The sequence below is a fragment of the Opisthorchis viverrini genome, assembly GCF_000715545.1.
Source record: "Opisthorchis viverrini unplaced genomic scaffold opera_v5_217, whole genome shotgun sequence".
Classification (NCBI taxonomy): Eukaryota; Metazoa; Platyhelminthes; class Trematoda; order Opisthorchiida; family Opisthorchiidae; genus Opisthorchis; species Opisthorchis viverrini.
This window is the reverse complement of record NW_008751876.1, coordinates 833702-855798: the sequence shown is the minus strand read 5'-3', so window position 1 is coordinate 855798 and position 22097 is coordinate 833702. Positions and strand designations below refer to the sequence as shown.

The 22097-nt window shown below is 41.9% G+C and overlaps 2 protein-coding genes across 2 annotated transcripts in view; one reads left to right on the top strand and one right to left on the bottom strand.

The window, feature by feature from the left end:
• The window catches only part of T265_08457 (hypothetical protein), a gene marked incomplete at both ends in the record, with an annotated part of 134808 nt that overhangs the window by 7199 nt on the left and 105512 nt on the right, over positions 1-22097 (bottom strand). The window contains 8 exons of the mRNA XM_009174264.1: positions 829-991; positions 2489-2651; positions 5311-5441; positions 6410-6550; positions 7133-7257; positions 9907-10002; positions 15614-15721; positions 18728-18864. Of these exons, the coding sequence (XP_009172528.1) occupies positions 829-991; positions 2489-2651; positions 5311-5441; positions 6410-6550; positions 7133-7257; positions 9907-10002; positions 15614-15721; positions 18728-18864 (1064 nt within the window). The remainder of the gene's footprint in view (positions 1-828; positions 992-2488; positions 2652-5310; positions 5442-6409; positions 6551-7132; positions 7258-9906; positions 10003-15613; positions 15722-18727; positions 18865-22097) is intronic.
• Positions 1-22097, top strand: part of T265_08458 (hypothetical protein) — a gene marked incomplete at both ends in the record, with an annotated part of 70167 nt that overhangs the window by 4767 nt on the left and 43303 nt on the right. The window lies entirely within an intron of this gene.

The window sequence follows — 22097 nt, the reverse complement described above, 5'->3', positions numbered from 1 at the left end:
ACCGGAATATGTACCTTTGTGTAGTGCACGCAAGTTGTGTGCTCCATCTAGGGTTAGCGAACATAGATAAAGTAGTCCAATTTATGTTGAATTTCATCTCCACATTTTGCTGCTGAGCGAAGTCACTTTCATGCACACTCTCGTGACTTTCAGGTTTAATACAGACAGAGAGGTTAAAAAAGTTAACGCGGGTCTACTAGAATTGAGTGAACACCCCGTCTCTGTGCACCTGTGACAGAACTACCACGGGTCTTTTACCAGGGTTCGATTTTCAGTCACACTGTTGAAGGTTAACCAATGAGGGGCTGTGCGTTCGGATCAAAGGATAAACCCCACGTCAAACACAACAAAACAGGGGAAATTTGGTTCAAACTGTGTAACCCCAAGTACTCTAACTCCATTTAGTGAGAGCAGACAGAAAAGTAGGGTTTTGAAATTGTAGCATTTTTATTATATTTATGGGCCACAAACTCAAGATGTCCGATTTTTATGGGTGTACAAGACGTGGAGCCGGCAGTGAAACAGTGATTTACGCTCAAAAATACTGTGAGTTGGTAGGATCGGTTCCGGGATTGTCGAATGGTTTGAAACAGCAACTACTGTGAACACAACACACGACAGTTGATGAGACATCACCAACCAGAAACATGTCTTTTAACAGTCCCTCTTATAAAGTTTCGTGAGCACTTCGAAGTGCAACAGTTATCACATTCGAATCACAAACATGTGAGCAAAACCTATTCTAGGAGGAGCTGAGTATTCTATTCCAAATAACTCAAATTGTTTTGATGCCTCAAGGCGGATAACGATATGAAATGATTAACGTACTTTGAGCAGCTGACAAGGTGTTTGACCGAAATTGTTTATCATACTTTCCATGGCTTGACGTTCCAGTGGGTCTGGTATCTGGTCCAAATCGACCGCCCCTTCATACGTTGCATAGTAAAACACGTTCAACGCATCAACAGCATCAGGACCGTTTTGCTTGTAACTGAGGGGATAAAAAGACATTCGTAGAAATCGACGTGGTTTGCTTGCAAAAGGCGATAAGCAAACGCAAGAGTCGGTTCAACATTTCTGCATACTTTATCAATACTAACTCGTTGCACGGTTGCAATCAACTCACAATCTCGCGACTGACTCACAAACAGTCCAGCTGGGTTAAGGAGCGAGATAAACATTTGTGACCGCAATTGATTTATCTCGATGACTACAGCTTTTGGAGTTACACCATCATTTGCAAATCTGGTCGGTGTCAACAGTACGGTTGTGTGGTTTTCCACTAAGTCCCCAGTTATCATATTCCACAACTGGAAATGCTGTATAAAAATAACTTCGCGTATCATTTGAAACGATATTCAAGTTACCGAGGTGTTTTTCTTGACAAAACACTACTTATAAGTTTGAAGGAGACTGCGACAGCCCATTACCTATTCCGCTCTCCTCGAAATTGATCAGATGGGCCTAGTCCCCGAAAGGATACAAACTCATGAATTGTAGTGCTTTCTCCTTCTGGTTGGTACGGATGGAGGGTTTATAGAACTCGATGAGAACGACACAAGCAAAACAAAGATAAAGCGGGGTCTAAGAGTAAGCGTGCGAAATATTTTATTACGTTAAGATCAATTGGCCTGGCTGGTCAACGGTCACGTGATCAGACCACTGAAGTTTCAGTGCGTATGCGGACGTTCTCTATGTGCGTAAGCAAGTCGCAGTTGCTTCAGCCGGGGCCAGATGCTAATAATGAACGAATCTTGGTGTACTATCCTGTCCGGGTTGGTTTCCGGCAAGCTGATCGTGTAACCAAGTCACCATATGTTAGCAGATGTAGGTCTAGGAAGCGGAAGAGACCGTTATTTTCCTCTTCGGAAGTAAATAAATCTCTGGATGTGTTTGAAAATCTGCATTAGGTGTGTTGGTTTGTTAGTGATAGTGAATATATCGTATACGGGTGAAGATGGTGGTTCCCAAGGCATCTTGTAAAACCCCTTTTATGTAGGAAACAATTTTTTTGCATCCGAGAAATCATAATATTTTAGCGAATAGACCACGTTTCTTACATTCAACCTACACAAACCACTGGTGTTGGTAATGAACTGTACGGTGACAAAATTAACGAGAGCCAGTAATAACGAAAGTGAACATGTTTTACATGTGAATGCTCACTTTGGACGCAGCTGAAAATTATCAAAGATATGCAATACCGCCTGGTCGATCCGTAGTGCCACTCATTCGACAGCTGCAGAAATGTGTTTCGTGCAACCACTCTTATTTAATAAGCGTGCCACCTAGTACGGAAAGAATGCGCTGCTGTTCGGTCTTCTAGAACCCCTTCCAAAGGATACTGGAATGAATGGCATTTAGACTGAAGCTCTTCATACAACAAGGGTCGGTTCACCTAAACTCAGCTGGTTGCAAAAGCGACCTCCCCTTGGCGTCGATACCCCGAAAGCCGATTAAACGAATTATGGATGCATTTCATACTCACCCAAATATAAGATCAATCCATTCGTGCAAATGGGATGAGACGTAGTCTGACTCCAAAGCCGCGCGATGTTTCCGAATAAATTCTTCAGGATCTGAAGCCCAAGCTGGCAGTTCAACGTCACCAATGTTGTGGCTGTGGTTTTGAGAAGCTCCAAAATCCAAAGCTGGAGAATAAACATGTGTCAGTCAGGCGAAGAATTAGTTATTACACCTCAGTAAGATTGCAAATTCAATACGGGTCTGAAAAGACTTCATCATGCGTGGTACATGAGGAACAAGGATGGGAGTACGGATTCCACGTATAGAAGCGGAAATCGAGCTCATCACTATATTCATGCATCTGGAGTGAAATCTGAGGTGCACAGGTATTCAAAAATGGATGAAAGCCACATTTCAGCAAAGTCGGTAGGCTCAATATGGGAGCTTCGCCGGGTCAAATAAGCAGGTTGCTAGGTTGGTCTGGTTTCAAAGTAGGTGAAGAAAAATCGACCAAATTTCTCCCGACTAGCACGCTAGATCAGTTTTGATTGTTTATTAAAAGTTCTTGTCAGTTACTAGGGCGCAAAGGTCGATTGGTTCGCAGCGGACTTAACATTAGTTGGTTTTGGGTCCCTGACCTAACAATTCACGGTATTTTAGATGAAAGTTTCTTTTTGAGTAGCAATAGTAAATTTCGTTCACCTGTTGGGGTTCGTAATTTTTACGACAATTTGCTTACCGGAGGAGGTTACATGTATTAAGTGATCGGTTTCTTTAATGAAACTCATATCTAGGCCACCTCAGATGGACAAACTGCCACGTGTCAGCTCGACTGATCTACAACCTCCGTTGAGCTGTTGCGCCATTTCCACTAACTTGTCCATCTGATGTGAATCGTTGTCCGTTTCTCAACATTTTATGTCCCGTGTCTAGTGCATGTCACAGGTGCTGAGTCTTACCAGTACTATACAGGCATCAACTTATCTTGACGACCTGTTTATTCTTTTCTTGTGGTCACCGATTCTGGTGTGAGTTTCTCCGGCTGTCTGTTCAACGTGGAATTCAGTGCAGTCGTTGTGTTTTATTTTGTAGGCGCAGTCTCGTAAGACACGCTCCTTTAGTTGCATCAGTGCACAGTGTTTTCCTTATGGAATTCTACTCTTATGTTAATCGTATTTAGGATCCCTTGAATGATTTCGGACATCCCCGGTTTATACGGAATAACAGCACTCCCAACTCGTTGGGTTCCACCTCATACACTGACACCCTTTTTATCTGATGCTCGTTCATTGGGCATCCACCATCTCAAAGTCTGTTCCTTACATGCATTTGCATTACTGTCCAATAAACGTTTGTTCCGATAAACACTGACGAAAAAATGCTCGCGAATACAGACTTAGAATGCGTGAACGAATAGTCCAAAATCTCAACAGTGAGGTTTTTAGTTTCTCGCCAATTTTGTATCCTACTGTCTAGGAGAGGTAGTAATCCCGGAGTTGGCTCTATCTCCAGGCTGAATTTGATGTGCGGTTCCGGAGGTCATTCAAGTAGTTGTAAGATTCACCGACCTCGTCTCGTTGAGTCATGACAAATTGTCACTAAATGTTTTAAGGTAAAAACGATCAAAGCTGTCTATTCAACATCGACCATAGAGACATTTGCCAAGACTTGGGATGCTGGAATTCCAAGGAGTAAAAGACAAAGGTAGTGGGGTTCGGGCATGCTTTTATGCCTTCCGTTATTTTATCTGCGGTCATCTGTATCCATTACAAAGGCTTGATTTCTGTCAACAGCAATTCTTCGCCTACTTCCTCCGCAATTTCCCATACTAAGAGCGGAAGTTGAAATTCACAAGAATGTGGTTCGACGGGGGAAACCGCAATGTTGTTGGCAAAGTCATGTATGGATTTCCAATGCAAGTACTCCATTTTCCGGTATGAGTTTTTTTAGAATATGTCCCAGGAATATGGCTAGCGCATAGGATACTTGTCCCTGCTACAGTTATCCAATGTAACCAAATGCGCAACTGCTCCATACGAATGTGATGTTGAAAACAAGCATCAGACGTGTAAGAGCGGCCTCAGAACACTTATGAGTCACACGACCAGCAACTGTTAGGTCATTGCCATATGATATACATACGAGGAAAACACATCTGGGAGATGAACTTTGCACGGTTTCTCAAACAAATAAGCAGACTTTCGCTAGAAAAAATGGGGAAAACTATATGTTTGTGGTAAGCGTTCGATGCTTGTGCCAAAGCGCACAAATACAGTGTGCCCATGACTGTAATGCCCACAATGATGTTCTCATCAAAGTTGCGCAATCTTCCTCAGCATTCGACATAAACTGAATCGCGTTTTGAGTGAGGATAACAGTATGAAAAAGTTCGGCTGCTGAATTAATCAGATCCTGAGACGGGTCCCATGTACGAGTAAAGCCATCTTTTCAAAGAGTCGAGGTGGTAACGCTCGATATGACAGTCAGTGAGCTAAAAATATTGCATGCAGTAGGCACACACCGAAGGGGCCTCACATCTGAAAGATTATCGGTATTTGTTAGACAGCATACGAAATGACTGGTGATAGTACGATAAACGTCTTCAGATGCTGCTACAAAGAATGCCGTGCCGGCACTTCTCTACCCCGAATCTATTAGTGTAAATCAAATTCAACTAGAGCCTTCTTCCAGATGGATAAATCCTTGGTGAAGTATTGGTGAGTTTTGCAAATTCATAAAGATTGCTAGTCTTACCCCAAACCTCTCCAAACTATTTCTGTTTGCTGCTCAAGTTGTAAAAATACAGCAGCTTATCAGAGAGAACCTTTAGTACCGCCAACTTACCATCATTATTTCGTAAAAAGTCAGGCAGCGTAAAGAATTCAGGGATCAACTCTTTGTTGTCGTTCGGGCTGCTCATGATAAAGCGCCAGCACTTGGGTATTGAATGAAACTGACGATCCGGGAGATCAAACCTGAGTGAAAAAGAATTTATTAGTACATTATGTTGGAAGCTACAAGTCTTTTCAACTTATTAAGTGTTTTTTTCATTACCGAAGCTCCGGTGTGCTTGAAAATTAGAATCATATATGTGTCTGTATGTGCCACAGCCTCAAACCCCAAACCATTAATCGCAGCGCGATGTTTAAAATCAGATGCCTGCCCAAGCTTCGAGTAGATTTTCACCTTCTAAATATCAGTATGAATGCACTTGGTACATGATAACAGAGAGTCATATTCCAAATGCACAAGTCGATCGTGAACGAATCCAGTCAGTCAGGTCAAGTCAAGCAGTAATTATACTGGAATTATCATTTCAACAAAGGTTAAACTATGTTTTGCTGAAAGCCTCGTTAGGAATAGTGGTTAGTCTACGGGCCTGAAAGACCAAATGTTTGCGAGATCTGCCCCTGTTATCAGGATAAGCGGGTTATTAATAGAAGCGGTTTCGGTCTGAAGTGGAAAGCTGAACCTCACTTAAATTCATTTATTCACTCTCGTTAGACCAATTATCGTAGCCATAACTCGATCACATGCAAAAAATTGCAAACAAAACTTGAGGGGACTCTCAGTTTGGAGCGAACCGGAACTAGACTATAAACCCCGTCTAAGTTCACGTAAGTCCTTCCCCAGACCATCCGTCTTAACGTCAATTCAGTTTTAGTAGCAAAAAGGAACTCCTAGCCGATACCTGACGCTTGGACTGCTGGTACAAATGGGACTTCCTGATTAGTCCCACTCCTGCAATGAAACCATCCCATCCCAAGAGCGAAGCTTGCTCAGCAATAGATCTGCTGATGGATTTCCAAACTTTCTGAGACGGTGTCCTATCAGTTGGCTCCAAGTATTTTTCCGTCTGATTGAATATGATAGAGTCAGCTCTAATTAGAAGTGTTATATTATAGTCAGACTGAAGTCAAGCCAAGCGGTCTGATTGACTTACCGACCCCCATGTAGATCCACATGGAAGGAAGTGTACGGTTCCAGTCGAAACAAATAGTGAAGTACTCCAGCAGCGCTGGAGTAATGTGTGCCGTGATGAAACTTCGGGATTGTTCCTCCTGGATCCTCAAACGATTCGTACCTACACAGGGAGAATGAGTTGTTTTAGGTGAAACACGGTTGAATGCATCCGGTTTTTGAGTTCAGAGATATGTAAAGCAATAGCTTCGACCGAAATTAAATGCTCGCTAGTATATCCAGGTGCAACGCCGCTATCCATCATAAATGATGGATGGATGGATGATGAAGCAAGACACTTGAGCTGAACTCAAGCGAGGAAAGTTGCCAAGCGGAGGGTTTGGCAATGAGTCCCCCCTATTGCCCCTGATGAAGTAGCATTCCGACAGTCCTTAAGCTAACCCCACATCAAAATCCAAATACTGTTGTTCGTAAACCGATCCTCAACAGAAGCACATGCCCATTTGTTTTGTCCCCACAAATGATTGCCCGTTATTGGGAGCCAAATATCACCTTGAATTTCGAAGGCAGAACTACGCTTCACCAGTTCACATGAATGACCTTTCTGGGCTTGGTTCATAAAGATCTCCAAAACTGAACCGTTCTAAACCTGTTCTAAATGTCTCCAATGGATAAAGGTAACTTGGGACTACAGCTGGCTCACATAGGTATATGTAACCACAGTATCAACCATTAGTGATCTTACTTCATCCGCACTTGATCGATAAACCGTGGATTTGCCAGTGCGATTGGACGCGATAGATCGCGGAACACATTGGGGTCACTCAGATCTAGTTCCGATGACGTATAATCCGCGAGGATCCAGGGGAACTGAGGAGTAAAACAAAAGTAAACGACATGAATTGTGCAAACTGTTCTTTACATATATGTATTTCGCACCAAACCCGAAAAACCAAGGCCACTGAAATCTTGTGTGAAAGTTTTATGACTATGTGATACACTTGAAAAAAAATCAACAAAATGCTTCTTTTTCTGCTTATTGCTGTCAGTAATGCTGTACTGAATCTGTAATCTGTCACAAACTCGATGCTCCTTAAGCTTCCCCCTTTTCAACTGACTTTTCTGCACAGCTGCGTCATGCAATTCTCGCAAGTTTGGTTTCGAACGATCGATTTTTTTTTCTGCTGACGCACCAATGTACTTAACTAATGATAAGCATGCAGGATCATCATTCGAAACAGAAACGTTTGGAGTGTATTATTGGCCAATGCAGACTGTGACTCACAGTCCTTTTGGTTTAAAATGATTTACTTTGGTTAATTAAGCCCATGATCAGCATGTCACTGGACTCAGAAAGTTTTGTTTCTCTAAGAAATACTTTGTTCTAGCCATCTGTGTATGTAGATTTCTTTTGATTTTTGAAAAGGGAGCAGATTTGCGAAAGAATAACACGAATAACCATTCCCCTTTCTTCTGCTTCGTCGTCCTTGTCACGTCGTCCACCTGTGGTTTCAAGGTCAATATAAATGGCTGTAAGTCATATTCTTGTAGATCTTATCTTTTAAGGCGGTCTTCTTGACGAGAGGTGTAGCATGCACTAACTCGCAAGTCATTGTACTCCGCTCGGAGTCATTTAGACTAAAATAAATGCTTATTCTATCACAGTGAGCTTGAGAAGAACCTAAGGCATTCAGTGTTACTGATTCCAGTCGAGTGTGAAACAAATGTCCGCGGTTTTCGCCCTTTCAACGTAGACTGACTTGTAGTAAAACTACTGACGTCTACACCGTGGAAAATTTCGGAGCTATCTCCGCTATGTAGTCAGTAATATGTTTATTGGGGATCAATGACCCGCAGTGGAACTCCCTCAACTCCCTCAAACTTGCTTCAGAGACAGACTAACTTGGTTTTCAGAATGAAATTGCAACAGTAAGTTGACTGAACCGTTAAACGGACTAAGTTTACTGAATAGTAGATTCGTCGTTCAGTAAAGTGTGTAAAAGGTACTTTATAATTTTCTCCGTTCCAACTGAGTGGGGAAATAATCGAATTTCAAGGTATGTGAGGTTTTATTTTATTGATACAGTATTTTTGCATAATTCCATTTAGGTTCTATTAAGATTCTCAGACTGCACTACACACCACAAAAGGTCTATCGGGATCAGCCGTGGTGTTGAAGAATCCGTTTAAATTGTATACGGGCTCCACATGTTCAGGATCGGGTTCATGTCCGTATCTATGCGTGGGACAACCGGGAGCTGAACAGTAAGCTTAGTACTAAAGCAACAGGATCAGAGCTTTACGTTGTTGGTGTAGCAGCCTTCCTACTTGTTTCTCATGCGAGACCGGAAGAGGAGGATCTTTGGGCATCCTTAAACAGGAGTGAAGCACTGGAATCCCGGTTTACCAACATGATATCCATCTAGCACAGGGAACAGACCAAGAACCGCTGGAGGTCTTTGAATTTTGCTTCGACTATCGTAAATTCCACCAGCTCTCCTAAGACACAACAAAAACAAATCAGGCTTCCGAGACCTCGCAAAGCGTATTTTTGTCATTACTGAACACCACTTCTGTCAGAAAGTTCGCCATAGCTTAAGTATGATCATCGCGGTCTTGGTCAGTGGAGAAATGTTCATGTTTGTGAATCAACAACCGCAGAACTCGAGGCACTTCCTTGGAACACATGAATTTCAAATAAGATAAGTTGGAAAGAGCGTAAAAACTTTTCTAAGGAGTCACACTTTGTTTCTTCTTCCAGTAACCACGTAAATTCATGCATATTTTTACAGTTATTCAAAAGTAGTGAGAATTCGCATGTTCTTTTAATTGACCTAAATAAACCATCTTAATACTCGCTTTGAGAGCACGATTAATCAGTGTCCGTAACGATCGAGAACGCGGCCACTGTGATACTAAACTGGCACTGAAAGTACTACTGGGTATCACAAATGTTGGGTATGGCTCGGAAATAGCTAGTGATTGGATTGATAGGATGGCCGTAAAAATGCTTCATACCTTTCGGCACGAAACATGATTATATGAGTTCTGTACAAGGGCGTGGCTTACTGATATGACTAATTAGCCTTCAGATGTGGCCATCGCAGATCTAGCTCGAGCATGTCACCCTGAAATCTCTTCAGGTCAAAATGTACGTAATCTGCTCAAAAGTGGGAGCGATGACCAGTCATTTGATAGAGACGTCTGCAATGGAGACGTGAATTAACGTCAAGTCACGCTAAATGGTCTGTGTTTGAAGAATGAGTGGTGCTAGATTATCATTTAAACGTGAGTTAATCGCACAGCTGATCAAGTATTTGTAAGTAAAAGACTCGTTTCCGGCTGGTTGGTTAGATATCTATAGTTGACGACTCGGAGTGGGTTGACCCCCAAAGAACTACACGTTTGGGGCGCCATAATAATTTCAACAATTACTAGACACACGAGTGATTTGTGATACGCAGTGAAATATGGTATACAGAGGGAGGTGAGAAAGTAAAAGCCAAAACATTGACTTACAACGGGATACTGATTTAGATCGTTGAAGGTTCGACCGGCAATGGTGTTCAGGCACATCAGGTACTCGTAGTTGGAAATTTCTCGTTGTATCCATCTCTTAAAATTGAAAACAGCGAAGCTAGTAAGCCGAAAGTTATAGCCGAAGGTCATAGCACATTCACTGGACTTGATAATACAATTATCCTAATTTTGTGAATAGAAAAATCCGTACCCCTCAAACATTAGGACACAGTGATTAACGGACGGGTGGAAAGGTGAGTCACTGAGTTCATCTTAGTGTTCCCTGAAATGAGTGTGACGGTGATGGTGAAGATAATGGTAACGATGATGACAATTATGGGAGCAGTAACACTCTCGTAATAGCTCACTGAAAGCAACGGCCATTTGGACAGTCGTTGGTAGCTATGGCAAGTTCAATGAACACGTTTACCATGAGTTACTACTTAGGTTGTATTTCGAGCTTCGCCTTATAACTGGGCTATTAAAATCAAAGCTAGTTTGCTGCTTTTCCAATCAATCCGATCTCTTTCTTCTATGATGGTCTTATCACTCATAGTTAGTACTTCATTTTCAGGAGAACGGACAAAATAAACCGCTTACGATATGATCCAACGGAACCTAGCATCGCAGTCAGAATGCACTTCCCGAATACGCAACACCATTGACTAACTGTCAGCAGTTGCGTTTTACAGCTCAAAAGTAGCTGATCGTCAGCTACGTTTATCCAGATTACTGTAACTAATCCCAATGTCTGCTAAGTCTGCGCTTTCAAGTGAAAAATACTGTTAATGGGGATAACAATATCAAAATTTGTTTTGGTGTTATGATAGGAATAAATGCAACCATTGCAACTTATGGTTCAACGTGTAATGTTTCACTTTTTTCTTTGTTGTCTGGCTATTCTTTTTCCGTTTGCCCACTTGAGGATGGATGAAACTTTAGCTGGTTGGGCTAGCAAGCAGCGGTTTTCAGTCTTTTACATATCCGCACCCTCTGTAAGAACCCTCGTCGGATTCGGTCCAGAACTTGTAGTGAATTCAAAAAAAATTTAAAAGTATATTGCCCTGGTTTTTAATAACCAACCACTGTAGTTGCGATATTTATACTGTTCTGATCACCAACAATTTTGGGTTTGTTTTTATTACTGGTACATACAGAGGAGGAAAAGCGCCGAACTAGATTTCTCCTGTTAGTGCCAAACAGCAATGCATATCCATGGCTCATTTGTATTCGAGCTCCGGTTGTTGTTCGAGGTGCAAGCGAAAACCAAAAGAAGGCTAATGCGGTCTTTCCTGCGAAAAAGGGTACCCAGGTTAAGATAGCAGTTTAACTGTTATACACTCAGCTTGAGTGTCAGATGATCGTAGTTCCAAGCATGGGTGGCTTAGGCTACGTACCTCAGGTAGCCCAAAATAGAGGCAAGAGGAGTAGACTAACCCGAATAATTAAGTTAACAAAGGAAAGGGGTAGTTCAGACAAGCGCAATATGAGTATTATGCACTAAAATTTACGCAATCTTTTTAAGTATTAAAATGTCTACATGACTGTATGACCAATTGTTCTTGAGACCGGACCTGTCGGTAGTCGCCTATACACCATGGTGTTTTGATGGAGAGACCTATGCACATACCTTCCTCATCAGCAATTTATCAGTTTGTTATGAAACGGCTTATTAGAACATTCTACACGCATAGCTCTACTGACTGGGATAGAAAAATGTTTTCCGATGAAACAACAAATTATTTACGCTCCCTTTACCCGCATAAACCAAGTTTGAACTTGTCGGCTAGTTACCCGACGGATGTTTTCATCGCTATCCTTCAGATGTCATGGGCTAACTGGGAAATCACGATCATTACCGGAATTTGTTTGTTCACGCAAATAGGTTGGGGATTAAGTCAAACTACAGGAATGCACTGTTCCTGCTCATTTTGTAGAGGCAGCATTTTTTTCGCAATTTCCGTTCCTTGCATGCTAGTCCTCATCTGAATTCGCCTTGTCTTCCGGACTGTGGACTGGGATACGGTGTATACAGTATCTACTGCGAAAGGTCATTCTTGATCTATCAATTATCTGTCCACTTTGGTGGACAAACTTTCGATCGTGATTGCATAGTGATTCACACGCCATGAGCATATGCGAGGGTATTCTGACATCGTATTAACTTTGAATTCCTTGTATTCAGGCTGCGAAGATATCCGATAAATTGGATTAATCATTTTTACGTAAACTCTTCAGGAAAAACTCGTGTTACGGATGAATATCGATGTTGAATATCTATCATACCAACAGTACCGTGAAAGCTAAACACTCGGTCAGTGTATCCAATCTCTAGTTTTGCATCTGAGTCCGATCATACTGTGTGTTAATTACGTGACGTAATTATTTGTTTCCCTATTCCTCAGGCTAGTTCATCACCCTTCCGTGACTACTCAAGTTTCAAGACTGAACCGTTCTATTTTATACAAAGCCGACTCTACCACAACCATTTCTATAGACGATTTGTTTACATTTATCCATGGACTTGTTGAAATTTTGTTCCACTTTGAACTGAACAATTTTCCCGCTTAATTTGTCCGATAGCAAACTGCCCTTCGTGTGCCATCCTGTGTTGCTAACTGCCCAAGGTTCAATCTAGCCGTAAGCCTTCCCTTATTTCTCCTCACAGTTTACTGTTAATTTCCTATAGAAACACGGCCTACCTATCTATACTGTCTGCCCAACTCCAATTCAATATATTGTTCACTGCCCAATTGCGACTACTGAACAAACGCAGGTGAAGTTCGTAGAATTCGGTTTCGCCGCAATTATTACTGACCGTCCGTTGATGAATTAGACTACACGTTACCTGTCAGATAGGACACCTAGATCGTGCGTTTAGGCTAAGTAACCTAATCCTTGCTTTGAGATCACGGCCTTAGCACAGGATCGCACACTGTGTAAGGGCTTATTCACGTCTGAANATTGCATAGTGATTCACACGCCATGAGCATATGCGAGGGTATTCTGACATCGTATTAACTTTGAATTCCTTGTATTCAGGCTGCGAAGATATCCGATAAATTGGATTAATCATTTTTACGTAAACTCTTCAGGAAAAACTCGTGTTACGGATGAATATCGATGTTGAATATCTATCATACCAACAGTACCGTGAAAGCTAAACACTCGGTCAGTGTATCCAATCTCTAGTTTTGCATCTGAGTCCGATCATACTGTGTGTTAATTACGTGACGTAATTATTTGTTTCCCTATTCCTCAGGCTAGTTCATCACCCTTCCGTGACTACTCAAGTTTCAAGACTGAACCGTTCTATTTTATACAACGCTGACTCTACCTCAACCGTTTTCTATAGACGATTTGTTTACATTTATTTCTGGACTTGTTGTTGAAATTTTGTCCCACTTTGAACTGAACAACAATTTTCCCGCTTAATTTGTCCGATAGCAAACTGCCCTTCGTGTGCCATCCTGTGTTGCTAACTGCCCAAGGTTCAATCTAGCCGTAAGCCTTCCCTTATTTCTCCTCACAGTTTACTGTTAATTTCCTATAGAAACACGGCCTACCTATCTATACTGTCTGCCCAACTCCAATTCAATATATTGTTCACTGCCCAATTGCGACTACTGAACAAACGCAGGTGAAGTTCGTAGAATTCGGTTTCGCCGCAATTATTACTGACCTTGATGAGATGAATTAGACTACACGTTACCTGTCAGATAGGACACCTAGATCGTGCGTTTAGGCTAAGTAACCTAATCCTTGCTTTGACGGCCTTAGCACAGGATCGCACACTGTGTAAGGGCTTATTCACGTCTGAAACCAACAGAGATTTTCGTAATTTTCTTTTAAAATCGACCCGATTGTAAAATCCCTAGCTGAAGCGAACGAATAACGCGAAGAGAAGACGCTGATGCTCAAGCATAGCGTATTGTTTTGTACAACGGGAAGAATAGTTCTAGGCCGAAAATCGACTGATATACCTAGGGGTGAAGTTGAAACAGCTAGCGTGAAAAAAGTAAAGATATTTGCTTTGGGCCTCCTGAGGTTTTGTTGGCAAACAAGACTGCAGTGCAAGGGTACGTGCTGAAAGGAATATTTTCCTAAAGAAGGTATTTTCTTTGAACGACAGTTTCCGCCGGTAAACATTGTATTACTTGTCAATATTGTGAACCCAAACATTCTGGAAGTGTGGAGGGAATTCCAAATAGGTTATCCAAATGCAGTCAGTTTTGAAAGACCTAAGTCGCTCGTCACCAGGTAAGCTTAGAAAGAAGGGTCAATTAAATGAACTCCTGCTTATTGTTCAATTTTTTAGTGGTTGGACCTAGATTTGGTAACTATGTTTATCAACACGGGCTTATTTCTCCCTCAAACGGTCAGCAAAGTATGAGGATGCGTATGGATCAAAGCGAATCAAACCACTTATGCCACAGCTCAGTGTGGTCAGGTCGACCAACCTGGATATTTCCGCCATCTCATTAGCTAGGACACTACAATTATTACACCATTTGGTACTATTAGGCAAGCAGTGAATAGGCGAGCCTGACCAAACTTTTCTGATGTGACTGATGGTATACCTGAAGTAGTCCTATTTTCGGTTTGAGAAAATGCGCTACAACGCTACGTCGTGGCCAGTCGGTTCAAACGAGAACTGACTGTGAGCTACATGATTGTATGCTTTTCAATTTGTGTCTGAGTGGTGTCGGTCATACGCCCAAGGTATACTCTACTGGCAGCGACTACGGATAATGGTTATCTGGGAGGCATGATTAAAGATCTCCAACTGCTAACCGCATTTGATGCAAATATATCTGTGATGCTGGAAATGAGAACACCCAGTGAACACGTGACTTCGGTGATTCACCTTCTGACTCGCACACAGAAGTAAACGTACTAAAAGCTGCTTGCTTCGGTCGAATGTTGTTTGTTTGGAGTGTTTGCATTGTTTTGCCTGATCTTCTGACCAAGTCAAACGAACCGCGCTGTCTGGACAAGTGCGACTGTGTCCACTCCTTCTCAGGCACTGGGTGCTTCGATGAATGGTCGGTAGGTGATGCGCTAAGTAATCCCATTGCTATTGGCTGTTTATGCCGCCATCGTGGCTTCCGCATTGCGCCGCAAATATTTTCCGGATGGATTCGAAGATTCACGGACAAGTAGATCCCACCAGTCTTTTTGCAGCTAAATCAGATGACACCTGCTTACAGTATTCGGTACTCTTGGCCTCTTAGTATCCCCGAGGTAACCAGACAAGCACGGCGATTACAAGCCCGTACAGCGCGGTATTTTTAAGGACGTCACTACCATCGTGTATACTCCCGCAAAGAAGTGTTTCGCTTGCCATGGTACCACCAAAATTTGTGGATTTTAGTAAATTTAAACGAACGATCACCTTCAAGCCTTCGCTCAGAGGATGCTTCCGGCCTCATTGTCAACCGATAGGCTGATGGAAAAATGAGGAACACAGGGACCTCACCCTCGTTTATTTTGCGCCTTCTTAATGTGGATAAGAACAACAAAGACAAGAAGTAAGCAAGAAAAATGGTTAGGATAGACTGAGACTGACACACCCCTTTGATCGCTGAAAGCAAAAAGTGGTTGATCAACTGGCTTCAAGACCATCCCTTTTGAGGTAGTAAACGGATGAGTGGCTGCATAGAATGTGAGCTTAGCGAATTATCACACAAAAGCGATTCTGACTTACTTGAGCCAGTCCAGAAGATTCGAACACTTCACGAGGTGATCGACCACTTGACACATTTTGCTTTGGTGAGCAAAGCTTGACCAAGCCACAAAATACTTTGTTTCGTACCTGAAAATATTCAGAATAACGTGGATGAGGAATTCAAATGACTGTGCACAAATCGGCTAGTGCGTGTTTCCAGGGATTAGTTGACGCCTGCCAAAAATAATGTATGTAAATGTTATGAAGCCGTACACGAGTAATCACCAACATTATACTGGTACTAGGTTTCCCACCATAATGCATTAGAAATTCTCGCAACATTTTACCTGAGAGTGGAAGTCACAAATGCATAACAGACGGAATTACTTTGCCTGATAAAACAAATAAATATTTTCAATGGAGAGTTTGTTGTGTGAGTGAAGCTATTCCGTAGCAGCAAGCAGTGGCAATGTACAGTTGTTTCATCCTCATTTAGAATCATTGCAGCGCGTATCTCGCAAAACTAGAGGATGCCTCGAACCCAGGACATTCTGGATTTCTGTTTGAACACCTAACCATTCAATAACGAGCCGCTGATCAACAGTGTGGCTACCTCGCACTTTAGTAATATGTAACACCGCTCGTCTTCGAATCACAGGATAAGCATCACATGATCCCATATGTTGACTGGCTTTTCGAACAATGATTAAAACTTAATTTGTGGCGGATTTTGATTTTCCCCGGAACTATTCACACATTTTTGGAAATGCGAGGGAATTTTAAAGTTTGTAGTAAGAATCTCGTCTTTCTCGGCTTTTACCCGTAGATTGACTTCACTAAAATGTCAAAATTTCTATTGGAATCTCAAGGATCTCTTCCACTACCAACAAGAAATGTTTGATTTGCGTGCTTTCTCGTTGCCTGCAGACCGTTTGCACCGAAATTTCGGAAATACATTTAATTTTATTCGTCCATATCACATCGACCTTTGAACTCTAGAATTCCGATACACATCTCAACTAGGATAGCCTTCAGGGTGATGTTTGCTGACTGATACCTGTTTGATTGTGTCGAAGCTGCTGTCGAAGCTGTACTTGCTGCTAATCTCCGCCAAAATTATAGCAGTAAATTACTGCTAATATTTTCTCCCTGCTAAATATTTTCTCTCACATTTGCACGTCAAATGTTCTGTGCAGTCTCTTCTAATACTGATCTTGTAAATATTTAAATCAGTATTTCAATTACTGAAGATTCTCCCAAGATTGTAAGTTGGAACCGATTCATTAATCCATGATCTAAGGCTCGATCAGCTGAAACCTACTCTTTTGGTCGCCTCATTAACGATTACCTGAATTTGATGTAAATTAACGGCGTACCATAATCTCCGCAATCAATATTGAAATCATGATCTAAACACGACTCAAGGTCATATCCGACTACCATACCAGATAATCACATTCCACAATGGTGTCTGGTGACACTATTGCTGCTACAGAAGAACTCAGTTCGAGGCATGCTTTCTTCGTAAATTTGCCTACAAAATCTCCTCATGTGCTCACACCACTGGATGGGAAGAGTGAACCTTCACTGTCGAACCAGCCAGTTTTTCTGTTGTCCTGGTATGCGTATTCCGAATGGTTCACTTTATCTGTATAGTGGAGGACAAGCATTTCGCTTTTTTTGGAACAGTAAATTTAGTCCGTTCATTCAGCTGTAAATATTATGTGCTCCCAGTGTGCTCAGAGGTCCAAACTCAGGCATGATCAAGGATATTTACTTCTGATTTGTCCCGTTAGGAAGGAATCTGGATTCCAGTGCCAAGAAAGGAACTTTTTAAGCACAAGCGGAGCGTTTCCAATTGAGTTTTTGTCTTGGAAGTACGGTTAGTCCATACTGGAAAATATGAAGCACTTCACAGCTGTTTCGTCATTCAGAAGTGCGCCTCCCATTAAGGGGGATTGGAATCTAAGATCTCTCGACGAGTGGTTGAACATAACCGTTCGGCCACGACTGGCGGATCAGGAGTGCGGTTAATCCACAGTGAGAATGTAGCCATCCTCGTCCTTCACTCACGAAATTCACAATGCTTGGTCACATGTTGGCTGGTTGCACTGCTGAGGAGTTCATAGATGGAAGGTGTCCGAGAATCACGAACAACTACTTCCTCTGGGCTAGTTACAAAATGTGAAAAGTCCTGTGCGCCCGCCGCATGCCGTTGGCCACGACTATTCGGCTACTTTACTGATTGGTTTCGCTTATCCATCAGTTTAGGTGTTTAACCAAACCTACCATTGTGAAGGTTCTAGCTTGAAGCGTCGAACCAAAGAAAATCACGTCGCTCTTGGACGCTTTCTGTTTCCTACTGCAAATACAAAATGCAGAGATCGAAGCAGCTGCGTTCCTCAGCATTGACAAAATGTGAATCAAAACAGTCTTGCTAGCATAAGAACCAATGCCCAAAAATTATACCAGCTATTCAGTGAATTGAGGGTGTACTTTCCGGGCGATAGCAGTACGGATTAAGAAACTTGCTTCCCTGTAAAGATATAGCACGTTTTTATGAATTGCAAAGCGCGAGTGCCCTCAAGTAAGAGATGAAGCAAAAATAATCTATTTTGGTCGATTGTTCATGATAAAAATAGCGTGTTTGTTTAAATTCGGCAATCAGTTTTGAGGTCCTTGCTTTTCCTCTCAAGAGTAGACGTCTAACTAAAACGAATGAGGTTAAATTTTTCACTGGAGAAAAAGCGAGTGCTCATATTGTTGATAGTGTGAGGAGAGTTGGGGATTCCATGAGAAATCTCGCTTAGTATATGAGGCAAACCTCTGCTGAAAAACTGAGAAGCACTGTGAAGTTTTTTTCTTAGTGGGACTCACCAGCAGTGCGTACCTCATGTAGCTCCAGGGAGTCTAGAACCCACAACCGAACCATTAGGCGTCACAATACTAGCCAGGATGGCGCAGATTCGAAACTCCCTGAAGTTTTGTGAGATGTACATTCCAGTAAGGAGTAAACAGCTGTACAATGCTTCTTAGCTTTCCAGCATAGATTGGTTTCACTTACAAAGTAAAATTTCCGAAAAAATGCTCGTATCTTTGCGATTGAAAAATACACACGGTGTAACATGTCCAGACACAAAATAAAATATATACCTTCACATCAAAGTTGAACATATAATTCAGGTTGGTCAGAAGAAATATCTCGATCGCTGATCGACGTAGGTTGTATCGACGCAAGTGAATTTCCCGTACTTTGGAAATTGGAAACGCACATCTTACGAGTTTTGAACCTGGAAGAGATGAGAATGTGGTTAAGCAGAAGTGTGGAAAAGTTGCGTTTGTCCGAGGAGAAGAGTGATGGGACCTACAATTATGGTTGCTCGGTGACAGCTCACTCATTGTTTTTATGTGTTAAAAGCGATACTTATAACTAGTGTAATATACTAAACTATCCAAGTATATTTATGTGCGTGCCGGAAGCAGCTTGTCCAAATAAAATGTGTATTTAGGCAACAGGACAGGTTCGTGGGAGATTTCATCGACCAGGGTTCAATAAAACTAAAGTTCCAAGCCAAAAACCGTACAGTAGTATAGAATGCAGAGGCGAGACTGGAACGACTATTTTCGAGTTGAAGGATCTACGTGGCAAGTTCATAACTCGACGCCATTTTATCAGGATAATAAGCATACACAAGTTGCGAGATGCTAACAACGCACTTAATCTGAAAGATTTTAAAATTAAAATATCTATATGTATATATATGGGTGGTTGTGTGGCAGGCCTGCGACAGGTAAAAATCTAGCTAGTTGTGCATGATGAAATTTAAGTTTGCATTTTGGACTAAAAGTGGGTACCACCGTTGTCTCTCATGGACCGTTTGCAAGTCTACTTGCACTTGTGGTGACGTGGATAGATGCAAAGACACCGAGCTCATGCCTTCATCTGCCTTGCCGTAAAGTTCCTTTATCCTTCCATCCGTAAGTGTGACCTGTGCGCATTCTCTCACTTAAACTCTTTTATTCTTGCAATGAAGTAAATTATCTATGAGTTGACACAGCAGTAGAAATAAAAAGTACGCTGAGACGAGGAAGACAAAACGGTTGAATATCCCTGGATCGAAAAACCAAATTTCTTAACAAAAGTTAGTGAATGTGCTGCAACAATCACGGACTGTTTTGTAGAACTGATCATCTGACTGCAGTCTCACAGCTTGAACACAGAAATTAGGATTGAGTAGACGCTTCCTGATGGATTCAACAACTGATGACACTGGATCTCTCACAGACCGCTGACAAACGGCAGGTATCTGGCTGATTATGGGAAAAACCTTATTTTTGACGTGCGTGGTAATGAGTGAGTTTATTACAGTGGCACCTGAACTGATTTGGTATTTTCCCCTGGTTGAAGAAGAAAAGATATGTTTACTCACAAAGTCCGACAAACATCTTGTTTTATGATCTAAATAAATTGTTCGGTATTAGTTCGAAAAGAAGTATTTGCATTTGCTAGTGGTTGCCTTCGGCGGTTTGTCTTTGTTCAGTGAGGAGAATGGAGTCCAACAAACCTCGAAAGCTGAAAAGATGTATGCAAGACAGCTCCTTCTGGACAACAATTCCACAAATCTGTCTTCTCCGATTTGGCAAACAAGAAAGACTAGTTTTTATGCACCTCTGTGTGTCTTCCACAGCTGGACACCGAATCTGCATAACACACCTAACCCACCCATGCATTAGGTGTATCATTTAACTTTGACAGAGAAGTCTACCAATAAAAGAGAGAGTAAATGTGGGGGCTGCTCTACATCCTGATCTTGAATAAACTGAAAGATCATACACTTATCACAGATATGGGGCAACTTACCACCCACATGCGATAAATTAACTCCATATCTGTCATCTCAAAGAATGACTTGAAGGATGGGTGCTAATGGGTTCTCTATGCAGTCTCGTATGAGACTTAGCTTCTTAGATGCCTGTGATTTGTTGAGCCATAACAAGACACGTGAAGTATATTTTGGCCCATCCTTATGCACATTTTGTGGGTATTTCCACCTCAAGACACGACCGAAATCACGACGGGTACTAGGTAGCTGAAACAGCGATGGTGACTTGTTTAACCGACTATCTACAAGAATACTTAGAGTTTCTAAATCACATGTCCACGCGAAATAACTTGACTGGCAAAGCGAAAGTTGTAAATCAGACAATAATTAGCATCCTGAAGCGAAGGATCGCATCCGAAGTTTTTTGCACCGTATACAATAAGGACGTACTCGAATAAACCAGATGTTGTGTGCACATGGCTGATGGTGGAATACAAAATTATTTGGAGCAAAGTTTTTATTGATCAAATTCTGTCTCAATTTTTCAACTAAAAGTGAGTAGAATACATAAATCTCACGCAGAAACCTAGAGAGCTGTGATAAGTCACCATTTGTGGCTTTTCACTTCTCCGGTTATCCTCAAACTGCAACTAGAACACAAGTTTTCAACTGTCTCTCTGGGTGCAGACTACGTTTACACTCTACACCTCTACCTGGATTTAGGAAAATTGCAGAGTCAGTACAAAAGTTCTTGTAATGCATCAAACCGAAGTAGATACTAGATACTCAAAACTCGGTCACTGACCGTTTGATCTGTGTTGTCGTTAATGACCGAGGTCATCATAGCTCCTCTCACATCCTCTGTGTTCGAGACACCTCTTGTGTGACCTTTAAACTAGTGCCAGCCTGCGGTCAGTTCCCCATTTTAGACATTCATCCGACATTTTCGGTAAGCCATTTTTTGTGTGCTATACTCAAACAATCTTTGCACATCATTTCTGAAAGCGCACTCCCGCTATAGTGTTCCTCCTGTATGAGAAACCGAGCACGTAGTGAACCGCTAAAAATGTTCGTTTTTGCAATGTTTTTACGATAGGTGTAATCATTGGGGACAGCAACCAAGAACGTTGTGAAATAATTTGCCGATGAAAATGGTGCTGTCCTGTTCACCTGTACTTTTGTTTCGCGCGCAAACCCTGAAATAGGGGGCCAGCATCAGTACACGCATTTGCTGTTTTTATCATATACCTCTGACAGAACTGCTAGAAGTTTATGCTGAACTCCACCAGTCCCATGTACGCTATTGCCACCTTTAGTGCTTACGCATTAGTTCTTCTTCATGCGCACAGCATGTCAATCTATCCAATGATCTGTCATGTCTTGGTTTCCTGAAGTTCAGCCACATCAGCCCACTGGTTTAGATGCTGTGGTATTATCAGCCACATTTAGCACCCGATTCGTACCATTTCTTGTGACTGTCCTCTTCTAGCTGTGTGACAGCAGCGCAAAACTACAGCATGAATGCATGTCCTTGATTTCACGGAATTTGTCAGGGTATTTCGAAACAAACCCGGTATTGTTGTTGACTTTGGTCACCAAAGTGAATCAAATGAAGAGGTCGAGCACCAAAACCCCTGGATGAGTTGCTAATCTGACAGAGAAGCTTAGTGAATAATGGTGTGATATGAGAAAGTGCATCA